The sequence below is a fragment of the Oryctolagus cuniculus genome, chromosome 19 (assembly GCF_964237555.1).
Source record: "Oryctolagus cuniculus chromosome 19, mOryCun1.1, whole genome shotgun sequence".
Lineage (NCBI taxonomy): Eukaryota > Metazoa > Chordata > Mammalia > Lagomorpha > Leporidae > Oryctolagus > Oryctolagus cuniculus.
In genome coordinates, this window is record NC_091450.1 from 42901434 (window position 1) to 42914178 (window position 12745).

General features: G+C 54.5%; 1 protein-coding gene across 2 annotated transcripts in view; it reads left to right on the top strand.

Moving 5' to 3' along the window:
- Positions 1 to 7976: 7976 nt before the first annotated feature.
- The window catches only part of ZAN (zonadhesin), a 60118-nt gene continuing 55349 nt past the window's right edge, over positions 7977 to 12745 (top strand). For both annotated transcript variants that reach the window (XM_070064445.1, XM_070064448.1), the window contains exons 1-5: positions 7977 to 8517; positions 10462 to 10526; positions 10931 to 11077; positions 11211 to 11482; positions 11696 to 11783. In XM_070064445.1, coding sequence (XP_069920546.1) covers positions 8450 to 8517; positions 10462 to 10526; positions 10931 to 11077; positions 11211 to 11482; positions 11696 to 11783 — 640 coding nt within the window. In that variant the 5' untranslated portion in view covers positions 7977 to 8449. The remainder of the gene's footprint in view (positions 8518 to 10461; positions 10527 to 10930; positions 11078 to 11210; positions 11483 to 11695; positions 11784 to 12745) is intronic.

Sequence of the window (12745 nt, forward strand, 5' to 3'; positions counted from 1 at the left end):
ACCTGCACCTGCGTGGGAGACCTGGAAGAACCTCCTGACTCCTGGCTTTGGATTGGCCCAGCTCTAGCCATTGCAGCCATTTGGGGAGTTAACCAGTGGGTGAAAGACTTTTCTCTCTCTCTCTCCCTCTCTCTGTCTGTAACTCTGCCAGATAAATAAATCTTAAAAAGAAAAAAGGGCAGGCAGAGTGGCCGGGGCACACAGCGAAGCCAGGACCAGGCTCCTGTTCTCTGCAGTGGTTTCCAGGGCTTCCCACATCCCAGGGTCTCTCACACAGATTCCTGCGGCTCCAGTCTCCTCAAGGCTACCAGTCTCGGGGCCTTGCCCCTACCTGGCTCCCCAAAACGCAGGGCCCAGTGGTTCCTTCCCAGCTCGCCTTGAGTTCCCAACCCCCACCTCCAGGCAGATTGGAAGCTGTGACCTCCCCGCTCTTGGGCCAGAGGAGGTCAGCAAATGCAGAGGCCTCATTGCCCAACCAGGAGGGGCAGGGGGTCAGCTGTCTCCTGGGCCCTTCCCTGGTTAACCATTTCTGGGCTCTGTGCCTCTGTGGTTACTCTGCTAACCCGGTGTGGAGGAGGGCTGGATAAGGATTGGAGACTCTCTCCTCGGATCTGACCCCTGCCTCCTGGGGTTTCGTGACACAGCTCTCCAGCCTCCCTGGGACAGCAGGGGTCTCGGAGGCTGCACGGTGGCTTTCTGACTTGCCTCCTGGACACATGCTGCAAGACTGTGCTGACCACCCCCATGGCTGCTCAGCCATCACTGTCGCCATCAGAGTCAGAGGCCAGGCACCCGGGGTATCCGCAGGACACTAAGGGTGCAGGCGGCTGCCCAGAGATGAAACTGCAGGTTTGGGGAACACCTGGGTGTGGTGGGATGTGGGCATCTGGACTTGGCTGAGTGGCAGGTATAGGGGGGTTGCTTTTTAAGAGATCAGTTAGGGGCCGGTGCTGTGGCACAACAGGCTAAAGCCCTGGCCTGAAGTGCCAGCATCCCATACGGGCGCCGGTTCTAGTCCCGGCTGTTCTACTTCTGATCCAGCTCTCTGCTATGGCCTGGGAAAGCAGTAGAAGATGGCCCAAGTGCTTGGGCCCCTGAACCCACGTGGGAGACCCAGAAGAAGCTCCTGGCTCCTGGCTTCGATTGGCACAGCTCTGGCCATTGCGGCCCTCTGGGGAGTGAACCAGCAGTTGGAAGACCTCTTTCTCTATCTCTACCTCACTCTGTAACTCTGTCTTCAAATAGATAAAATAAATCTTAAAAAAAAAAAAGGGCCGGCGCCGCGGCTCACTAGGCTAATCCTCCGCCTAGCGGCGCCGGCACACCGGGTTCTAGTCCCGGTCGGGGCGCCGGATTCTGTCCCGGTTGCCCCTCTTCCAGGCCAGCCCTCTGCTGTGGCCAGGGAGTGCAGTGGAGGATGGCCCAGGTGCTTGGGCCCTGCACCCCATGGGAGACCAGGAAAAGCACCTGGCTCCTGGCTCCTGCCATCGGATCAGCGCGGTGCGCCGGCCGCAGCGCGCCGGCCGCGGCGGCCATTGGAGGGTGAACCAACGGCAAAAGGAAGACCTTTCTCTCTGTCTCTCTCTCTCACTGTCCACTCTGCCTGTCAAAATAAAAAAAAAAAAAAAAGGAACAAGAAAAAAGAAAGAAAGGGAAGCATAAATTTAAAAAAAAAATCAATTATTTGGAGCAGGCAACATGGCACAGTGGTTAGGCCCCATCTTAAATCAGAGCACTGGTTTGAGTCCCAGCTGCTCCACTTCCCATCCAGCTCTGCTTCCAGGTCCGGGAAGACAGCACATGGTGACATAGGTGCTCGGGTCCCAGCACCCATGTGGGAGATGCACACGGAGTTCCTGGCTCCTGGCTTCAGCCTGGCCCAGCCCAGGCTGTTGTGGGCTTTTGAGAAGTGAACCAGTGGATAGAAGACAATCTCTCTCTGTGTGTCACTCCGCTTTATTAATAAATAAATAATTTTATTATTTATTTAATAAATAAATAATAAATTATTGGTTCACCCTCCAATGGCCGCCGTGGCGGGTGCATCGCGCTGATCCGAAGCCAGGAGCCAGGTGTTTCTCCTGGTCTCCCATGCAGGTGCAGGGCCCAAGCACTTGGGCCATCCTCCACTGCACTCCCGGGCCACAGCAGAGAGCTGGACTGGAAGAGGGGCAACCAGGTCAGAATCCAGCGCCCCGACTGGGACTAGAACCCTGTGTGCCAGCGCCGCTAGGCGGAGGATTAGCCTATTGAGCCGCAGCGCCGGCCATCATTGGTTCTTTTTTTTAAGATTTATTTTTATTTATTTGAATGTCAGAGTTAGAGAGGTAGAGAGAGCCATTCACTCCCCAAATGGCTGCAATGGCTGAAGCTAGGCTGATCCAAAGTCAGGAGCTTCTTCTGGGTCTCCCGCACAGGTGCAGGGGTCCATGCACTTGGGCCATCTTCCACTGCTTTCTTAGGCACGTTAGCAGGGAGCTGGATTGGAGGTGGAGCAGCCAGGACATGAACCAGGACCCATATGGGATGCCCGCACTGCAGGTGGTGGTTTTACCCACCGCACCACAATGCCAGCCCCCATGTTCTCCTGTCTTGCCACTCATTTCTGCACCTGCTGTGCAGGTCGCCTCTTTTTACAGCCAAGCACCTCTAAGACACTGTTCCCAACCCCCAAGAGGATCTCTTCTCTCAGCTTCCATTCCCTGCTCAGATCCTCCAGTCTGGCCCCTTGCTTGGCTCTGACCTTCTGTAATGTCCCAGTGCTATTTTGCAGGCATGCAGTGGCATGTTCTTTGTGCACAGCACACAGGAATCCCCACCCCCTTGCCAGGTCTAGCAGTTGTCAGTGACTCCATGTGTGGCATCTTGGCCCTGTTCTGCAATAGCACCTTTTTGGGGGGATTTTACCTAAATAGTATTGCACCATATCTTTTTTTTTTCCTCATGACTTCCTGTTTCACTTTAATAATAATTCTAGGGGCCGTCACTGTGGTGCAGTGGGTTAAAGCCCTGGCCTGAACTGCTGGCATCCCATATGGGCACCGGTTCTAGTTGTGGCTGCTCCACTTCCGATCCAGCTCTCTGCTGTGGCCTGGGAAAGCAGTGGAGGATGGCCCAAGTCCTTGGGCCCCTGCACCCACATGGGAGACCTGGAAGAAGCTCCTGGCTCCTGGCTTCAGATCAGCACAGCTCCTGCTGTTGCGGCCAACTGGGGAGTGAACCAGTGGATGAAAGACTTTCTCTTTCTCTCTCTCTCTCTCTCTCTCTCTCTCTCTCTCTCTCTCTGCCTCTCCTCTCTCTGTGTAACTGACTTTCAAATAAATAAATAAATCTTTAAAAAATAATAATTCAATAGTTCTAGACCCTCTTCCAGCATTGGAATGTATGGATTTACCACTCCTGCCTCCATTATTTTTGAGTCTTGAATAGATTATAATAGTATTGGTGCTGGTGTTGTGGCACAGTGGGGGAAGCCACCATCTGTAGGCATCCCATATCAGAGTCCTGGCTGCTCTGCTTCCCTTCCAGCTCCCTGCTAATTGGCCTGAGAAAGCAGCAATGAGGCCCAAGTGCCTGGGTCTCTGTCGCCCATGTGGGAGACCCGAACAGAGTTCCAGGCTCCAGGCTTTGACCTGGCCCACCCCTGGCCATTGTCGTCACTGGGGAGTGAACAGCAGGTAGAAGATCTGTATCTCTGTCCCTCTGACACTTTAGATACACTTTAGGCTCAAGTGCGTGCGCCTCTGCCACTCACATGGGAGACTCGGAAGAAGCTACTGGCTTCAGATTGGCCCAGCTCAGGCCATTTGGGGGGTGAACTAGCAGATGGAAGAACTCTCTCTCTCTCCTTAACTCTGCCTTTCATATAAATAAATCTTAAAAAAATTCAGCCGGCGCCGTGGCTCAATAGGCTAATCCTCCACCTTGCGGCGCCGGCACACCGGGTTCTAGTCCCGGTTGGGGCGCCGGATTCTGTCCCGGTTGCCCCTCTTCCAGGCCAGCTCTCTGCTATGGCCAGGGAGTGCAGTGGAGGATGGCCCAGGTGCTTGGGCCCTGCACCCCATGGGAGACCAGGAAAAAGCACCTGGCTCCTGGCTCCTGCCAGGATCAGCGCGGTGCGCCAGCTGCAGCGGCGGCCATTGGAGGGTGAACCAGCGGCAAAAGGAAGACCTTTCTCTCTCTGTCTCTCTCTCACTGTCCACTCTGCCTGTCAAAAAAAAATAAATAAATAAATAAATAAATAAGTTATCAAGTAATACTTCAATAATTATTTATGAATTGTGGTACACATAACACAGAATTTACCATCTTAATTTCTTTTTTTAAGGTATATTTATTTATTTGAAAGGCAGAGTCACAGGCAGAGGCAGAGAGAGAGAGAGAGAGAGAGAGAGAGAGAGGTCTTCCATCTGCTGGTTCACTCCCCAAATGACCACAATGACCAGAGCTGCACCGATCTGAAGCTAGGAGCCAGGAGCTTCCTCTGGGTCTCCCATGCGGGTGCAGGGGCCCAAGGACTTGGGTCATCTTCTACTGCTTTCCTAGGCCATAGCAGAGAGCTGCATCAGAAGTGGAGCAGCCGGGACTCAAACCGGCATCCCTATGGGATGCTGGCACTGCAGGTGGCGGCTTTACTCGCTACGTCAGAGTGCTGGCTCCTTAATCATTTCTTAAAAATTATTGTTACTTACTCTAAGGGCAGACAGAAATATTCCAGTTTACTTCCTTAATGCCCACAACAGCTGGGCATGGACCAACCTGAAGCCAGGAGCCAGTAACTCAGCCTGAGCCTCCCACATGGGTGGCAGAAATCCAGCTGCTTGAGCCACCACCCACTGCCTGCCTTTGTGCACACAGCAGGAAGCTGAAGTCAGAAGTGGAGCCAGAGGGCCAGCACTGAGGAGTGGTGGGCAAAGCTGTAGCCTGAGACACTGGCATCCCATATGAGCACCAGTTCATGTCCTGGCTGCTCTTCCTCCAACCCAGCTCGCTGCTAATGGCCTGGGAAAAGCAGTGGAGGATGGCTAGGGGCCTGGGCCCCTGCCACCTATCTGGGAGACCCAGCTGATGCTCCTGGCTCCTGATCTGGGCCTGGTTCAACCCTGGCTGTTACAGCTACTTGGGGAGTGAACCAGCAGATAGAAGATCTCGTTCTCTAACTCTGATTTTCAAATAAATAAATAAATAGTTTTAAGTGGAACCAGGACTCTGATATGGATGTGAGCTTCCCAAGGGGCATCTTTACTGTGTGCCAAATGCCTGCCCCGCCTACACCATCTCCAAGTGTGCGGTTCAGCGGTGTTACGTGCACAGTACAATTTGCGTTAACTACATGGTTCTGTTCACATCACCACCCTCTCCAGAACTTTTTCATCTTCCCGAATAGGAGCTCCGTTAAACACATCTCCCTCCTCACCCTTGACAACAGCCAGTCTCCTGTCTCTACGTTGGGCTGCTCCGGCGGCCTCCTTAGGTGGAATCCTGCAGTAGCAGTAGTAGTAGTCCTTTGTTCCTGCCCAACTTTACTTAGTGTAGCGTCCTCCACGTTGTAGCACGTCAGGATTTCCTTCCTTTTTAAGGCTGAGTGTTATCTCATTGTATGGATACCTGACATTGCTTATCTGTTTATCTGTGGATGGACCTGGGGATTTCTTCCACCATGGGTGTACAAATTTCTCTCTCTCTTTTAAAAAGGTTTATTTATTTATTTGAAATGCAGAGTTACACAGAGGCAGAGGCAGAGAGAGAGAGAGAGGTCTTCCATCCACTATGGCTGCAATGGCTGGAGCTGGGCCGATCCAAAGCCAGGAGCTTCTTCTGAGTGTCCAACATCCGAGCAGGGGCCCAAGGACTTGGACCGTCTTCCACTGCTTTCCCAAGTGCATTAGCAGGGAGCTGGATTGGAATTGGAGCAGCCAGGACTTGAACTGGTACCCGTATGGGATGCCAGCACTGTAAACAGCCCCTTTGTCTGCTAAGCCACAGAGCTGGCCCCCACAATTAACATCTTTAAGGGCCAGAGCCAAAAAGACAAATAGTATATGTTTTATCTGGTCGGTTGCAGCTAATATAGAGTACAAAAAAACCCCTTAATGCATATTGAGCTAAACTGCCATCCTGTAATCTGTTGTCTGTAGCGCTTGTCTGTGCCCCTGCAGAACAGGGGTTTACCTGCCTTTTAGTTCAGAGCTCTTTTTTGTATTTATCTTAAAATATGCTTTTTTATTTTTTTAAAGATTTATTTGTTTATTTGAGAGGCAGAGTAAGAGAGAGGGAGAGATAGAGAGAGAGAGAGAGAGAGAGAGAGAGGTCTTCCATCCATGGTTCACTCCCCAGATACGGGATGCTGGCGCCACAGGTGGAGGCTTAACCTACTCCACCACAGCACTGGCACCTTTACAGCTCTTTTTTTTTTTTTTTCTTGGACAGGCAGAGTGGACAGTGAGAGAGAGAGACAGAGAGAAAGAGAAGGATCTTCCTTTTCTGTTGGTTCACCCCCCAATGGCCGCTGTGGCCGGTGCACCGCACTGATCTGAAGCCAGAAGCCAGGTGCTTCTCCTGGTCTCCCATGGGGTGCAGGGCCCAAGCACTTGGGCCATCCTCCACTGCACTCCCGGGCCACAGCAGAGAGCTGGCCTGGAAGAGGAGCAACCGGGACAGAATCTGGCACCCCAACCGGGACTAGAATCCCGGGTGCTGGCGCCGCAGGCAGAGGATTAGCCTAGTGAGCTGTGGCGCCGGCCTACAGCTCTTTGTTTAGAGGACTTTTGATCCTGTGATTGTAAACAAAGCACATTATTGCAAAAACAAAAAATAAAAAAAGGAAGGAAGAAGGAAGGAAAGTGTTTAATTCTTGGAATCGTATCTACGAAATTCATAAAATCTGTTCTTTATTAATAAAGTTAAAATCTTTAAGGGATATATGCATTTTTGCAGATGTACATGGATTTTGGCAAGAAGATTCTTAGAAAGGAAATATTGGGTCAAAGATGGGCGCTTTGGGGGTGGCATTGTGGTGCAGTGGGTTAAGCTGCCATCTGCAACATTGGAGTCCCATCCGGGCACCAGTTTGAACCTTGGCTGCTCCACTTCCAGTCCAGCACCCACATGGGAGACCGGGAAGCAGCTCCTGGTTCCTGGCTTCAGCCTGGCCCAGCCCCATCTCTACCACCTGGGGAGTGAACCGGTGGATAAAAGATCTCTGTCTCTGTAACTCTGCCTTTCAAATGAAAAAAAAAAAAAAAAAAAGTCTTGTTTTAAAAAGATAGGTACATTCGAAAGTTTAATAGTCATTGTCAAATTGTCTTCTAAGACGTTCTCACCAGGATACTGTCCTGTGGTCACCATATGTAACTTTGCTTTCCTGCCTCCTGTCCAATACCCCATACTATTGATCTTTAAACTTCTGGTCAACATGGAAGTTGTACAATTTTTTTTTTAAATCTTTTAAGCCAGGATTTATTCTTCAAGGCAGAACCAGAGGTTTTCACACTTTTTTATTTTTTTAACTTGAAAGGCAAAATGACAGAGAGAGAGAGAGAGAGAGAGAGAGATTCTGCCCAGTGGTTCACACCCCACTGACCACATTAGGTCGGGGCTGGGCCAGGCTGAAACTGGGAACTAGGAAATCCATCTGGGTCCCCCGCGTGGGTGAAGGGACTCAGGCACTTGGGCCATCCTCGGCTGCCTTCCCAGGCTCATCCGCAGGGAGCTGGGTGGGAAGTGGAGCAGCCGGTGTTGTGAGCAGTGCCTCCTCCCAGGCAGGGAAAGCCAAGTGTCTCCCATACGCATCAGCTGCCTGCACTTCTCCCTCTGGGCTGTGCTCAACTCTCGGCCCATAGCGGTTCTCAGAGCTTCCCTGGTGCCACACTCCAGGGGCCTCTGCCACCATCGCCAGTTATAGAATTCTAGCTTTGAAGCGATTTTCCCTCGGAATTCTGCAGACAATGTTGCGCTGCCTTGGAATCCGCGGTTGCCACAGTGAGGCGGACGCCACGCTGGCTCGTGCTCCTGACTGTGTGACCTGCTCTCCTCTGTCTCAAGGGCTTTCTGGTCTCCCCCTTGCCCTTGGCACTCTGAAAGTTTGGGACTTGCCTTCCACAGGGCTCTGCGTTCCTCCCTCGAGGAGCCCATCCATCTAGACGCTTGAGTGTCTCCGTTCTGGGACATTTTCCTTGTTTGATGTCAGGTTTCCTGAACTGATCCTCCAAGCCTCTTGCTTTTCTCTCCTTTTTACTCCCCCCTGATTTCAATCCACAGCTCTTCCACTGGGCTTGGTAAGCGCTGGCCCTCAGTTTTCCTTCCCCCGTGCTTCTCCGTGTTTCGACTGTCCGTTTTCCATGGCGTCCTCGTAAGGACGCCAGGCGAGCAGGGTCAGGGGTGTGTGAACGTGCTCTGGGCCCCTCCCTGTGTCCCTGCCGGCCCCTGGGAGCCACCTCTGAGGTCCCTCATGGCTTCTCCAGTGTGGACACTGGTGCTGCTGGTGGGTGGCCTGCGCCACGTGGCTGCCTCTGATAGGTGAGCGGGGCTCCAGGGGGAATGGTAAACCAGGGTGGCTGGGGAACAGCCGAGGGAGCTAGACCGGGGTGGGGGTGGGGGGAGGGCCAGCTAAGGAAGAAAAAGAGGCCTGGCGAGCAGGGCGGGCACTGGTGAGGCTTATTGATTAACAGCAACAAATGAGAATGAGAGTCAGGGCCAGCGCTGTGGCGTAGTGGGTAAAGCTGCCCCCTGCAGTGTCGGCATCCCATATGGGCACTGATTCGAGACCCAGCTACTCCATTTCTGATCCAGCTCTCTGCTGTGGCCTGGGAAAGCAGTAGAAGATGGTCCAAGTCCTTGGGCCCCTGCACCTGCATGGGAGACCTGGAAGAAGCTCCTGACTTCGGGTTGGCACATTTTCCGCTGCTTTTCCAGGCACGTTAGCAGGAAGCTGGATTGGAAGTGGAGAAGCCAAGACTCAAATTGGCGCCCATATGGGATGCTGGCATCGCAGGCAGTGGCTTTACCCATTATGCAACAGGGCCAGCCCCTGGAGTTGTGATTTTTTTTTTTAGATTTATTTATTTATTTGAAAGGCAGACTTACAGAGAGGCAGAGAGAGAGAGCGAGAGAAAGAGAGAGGTCATCCATCCGCTAGTTCACTCCTCAGATGGCCACAACGGCCAGAGCTGGGCTGATCCGAAGCCAGGAGCCAGGAGCTTCTTCTGGGTCTCCCACTCAGGTGCAGGGACCCAAGGACTTGGGCCATCTTCTACTGCTCTCCCAAGCCACAGCAGAGAGCTGGATGGGAAGAGGAGCAGCTAGGTTTCGAACCGGCACCCATATGGGATGCAGGTGGCAGCTTTACCCGCTATACCACAATGCCAGGACCCCCCCCCCCTTTAAAGTTTTATTTATATTCATTTGAAAGGCAGAGAGATAGATATATAGAAAGACACAGAGGAGAGAAAGAGATTTTCCATCTGTTGGTTCACTCTCCAAATGCCCACAATAGCCAGAGCTGGGCCAGGCTGAAGCCAGGAGCCTGGAGCTCCATCTGGGTCTCTTATGTGGTGGTGGTAGGGATGCAGGCACTTGAGCCACCACCTGCTGCCTCTCAGGGTGTGCGTTAGTGGGCAGCCGGGTGGACGCTAAGGCAGAACTGGACCTCAGGCACGCCGGTATGAGACGCACATGTCCCAGGTGGGAGCTTAACATGCTGTATCACCACACTGGCACACTCAGAGCCTGAAACTGAGGAGGGGGCTCTGAGGGTGGGACAGAGCTGAGATGGGAGACAGAGCTGAGGCCGGGAGAGAAGGAGAGAGGTGAGGCCCTGAGGAAACGGGCAGAAGCCTGTGACGCAGTGTGTGGAGGCAGGTAGCAGCTTTTTGAAGGCAGGGGGTGGGGGGGTGGGGAGGGGGCGAGTGTTATGAACACCTTAAAGAGAGGAGGTTCTGGCCGGCGCCGCGGCTCACTAGGCTAATCCTCCGCCTAGCGGCGCCGGCACCCCGGGTTCTAGTCCCGGTCGGGGCGCCGGATTCTGTCCCGGTTGCCCCTCTTCCTGGCCAGCTCTCTGCTGTGGCCAGGGAGTGCAGTGGAGGATGGCCCAAGTGCTTGGGCCCTGCACCCCATGGGAGACCAGGAAAAGCACCTGGCTCCTGGCTCCTGCCATCAGATCAGCGCGGTGCGCCGGCCGCAGCGCGCCGGCCGCGGCGGCCATTGGAGGGTGAACCAACGGCAAAGGAAGACCTTTCTCTCTGTCTCTCTCTCTCTCACTGTCCACTCTGCCTGTCAAAACATAAAAAAAAAAAAAAAAAAAAAGAGAGAGAGAGAGAGGAGGTTCTGCACATCCGGTGCCTGGGCACGGGTAGCACAGCCACAGAGAGAAAGGAAAAGGCGCCGTGCAGGGCCCTGCAGGAAGTCTCCATCCCTGAGTCTCCTTCTTGCGGATGACAATGGCTACATTTTCCCTTTCTCCAGACCAAGCGCACAGAACCAGAAGTCTCTGGAATGGAAGGTGATACCTCACGGCTCGAGGGGCAACTGTGAGTGAGACTCCCTCTCCCTCCTCAGGACCCGGCTCTGGCACCAAGCACCAGTCCCCAGGCCGGGAGTGGTCAGCCCAGGCGCAATGCCCCACCAGCAACAGGAGCATGAAGGGCAGCCCGTGGGCGCCAGCCTGGCCCCACCGACTCACATTCAATTTAAAAACCACACAATTCGTACTGTGCAGACACAGCCTGCCTGTGCAGCCAAGTCTAGCCCCTGTCTCAGTCTACAGCTCCTAACCTTGTCTTTCTGCTCCTGTACCCGGCCGAGTTCCCCCCTAAAATCCTCCCTCCCAGATCTGGACCCCAGATCTTAGTGGCAGCCTTCTCGGAGCTGATGCCCCTCTCCCAGGGCAGCCTGCCCTCTGCCCTCTGCCCTCACCGCTACTCTTTCTTCCCAGCTGTTCTCACCCAGTGTGATTTTGAGGATAACTCCAAACCCCTCTGTGACTGGTCCCAAGTATCTGCAGACGACGGGGACTGGATTCGAGCCAGTGGGCCCTCCCTGACTGGCACCACCGGGCCCCCCGGAGGGTACCCCAATGGAGGTGAGGGGCCCCCTGGGAGCTGGGCATGGGTCCATCTGTGTGAAGGGAGAGGGGAGGCGGACACCTGGGCTTTGAGAAAGGGGTGCGTGGGAGGTCAGGGCCTCAGCATCTGTCCCCGCCCTTCCGTCCCCAGATGGCTACTACCTGCACATGAATTCCAGCCACTTCCCCCAGGGCGGGGTGGCTCGCCTGCGCAGCCCTGACCTGTGGGAGCAAGGCCCCCTCTGCGTACACTTCGCCTACCACATGTTCGGGCTGTCCTGGGGCGCACAGCTGCGGCTGTTGCTGCTGGCCGGCAACCAGGGCAAACGCCCCAGTGTGCTCTGGAAACACGTGAACACCCAGAGCCCCTCCTGGATGCCCACCGCGGTCACCATGCCCGCGGAGCTCGCCCTGCCCAGCCGGGTGAGGTCAAGGGCAGAGCCCAGGGCCCCAGCGCGAATCCTGGTTTTGTTGGGGTGGGTGGGTGGGGGACCTGCGGGAAGGGGCTGCACTATGGAGCAGGCGCGGGGGCTGAGCCACTGGAATACAGGAAGGAACAGGAGGCAGAGGCAAAAGGGTGGGAGGCCTGGCTGAGGGGCTCACAGAACTGTGGTGCCCTTGACTTCTGACCCACAGCTCATATTCGAGGGGACCAGGGGCAACACCGCCTACCTGGACATCGCTCTGGATGCCCTCTCCATCCACCGGGGCACCTGCAATCACGGTGAGTCAGGTGTCCTGCCTCCTCTCCCACCCCCTGCACACCTGCCGAGGTGCAGGAGGGCCCCAGGGCCCTGGGCTCCGGCGTCTCAGAGTTGGGCTGTGAGCTTCCTGCTGGCTTCATGGAACCCTACAACTTTGACTCCCGAGGCAGCTGGCCCCCAAGGGAGATTCCCTTATTTATTTATTTATTTTTAAAGATTTATTTATTTATTTGAAAGGCAGAGTTACAGAGAGGCAGAGAGAGAGAGAGAGAGAGAGGTCTTCCATCTGCTGGTTCACTCCCTAGATGGCCACCAATGGCCAGAGCTGCACGATCCAAAGGCAGGAGCCAGGAGCTTCTTCCAGGTCTTCCACATGAGTACAGGGACCCTAGGACTTGGGCCATCCTCTACTAATTTCCCAGGCCATAGCAGAGAGCTGGATCGAAAGTGGAGCAGCCAGGACTCGAACCAGCACTCATATGGGATGCCGGCACCGACCCGCTATGCCACAGCGCCAGCCCTGAGTTTCTCTTTGAACCTGAAGTTGTGTTCTAGAGGGACCATCTGTCCCAGCTGGCCCTGGCTGGCACAGTTTTAACACTGAAAATCCCCATCTCAGGAAGCCCTCAGTCCCAGGCAAACCTGGTCAGTGGGTCCTCATCTGTTCCCCTGTCCACATAGCATCAGCCCTCTAAGCTGGTGTTAGAGATGCGAGGGTGGCAAATTCAAGGCAAGGAAAATTCCAGAAGCTGGGTGAAAGGAATGAACACAGGGACTGGGCTAGGCACACCAAGCACACGTGAGGGGGTCCCTGCTGGTCCCAATCTAGAGATGGAGAAACTGAGGCCCAGGCAGCGTTAGTCATCTATTCTGGGAGCAGAGCCACAAGGCAGATCTGTCTCGCAAGCCCCACCAGGGCTCACCACGGCACCCAGACTGGAACTCAGAATTCCGGCCCCAGATGGAGGCATCGCCCCCTCCC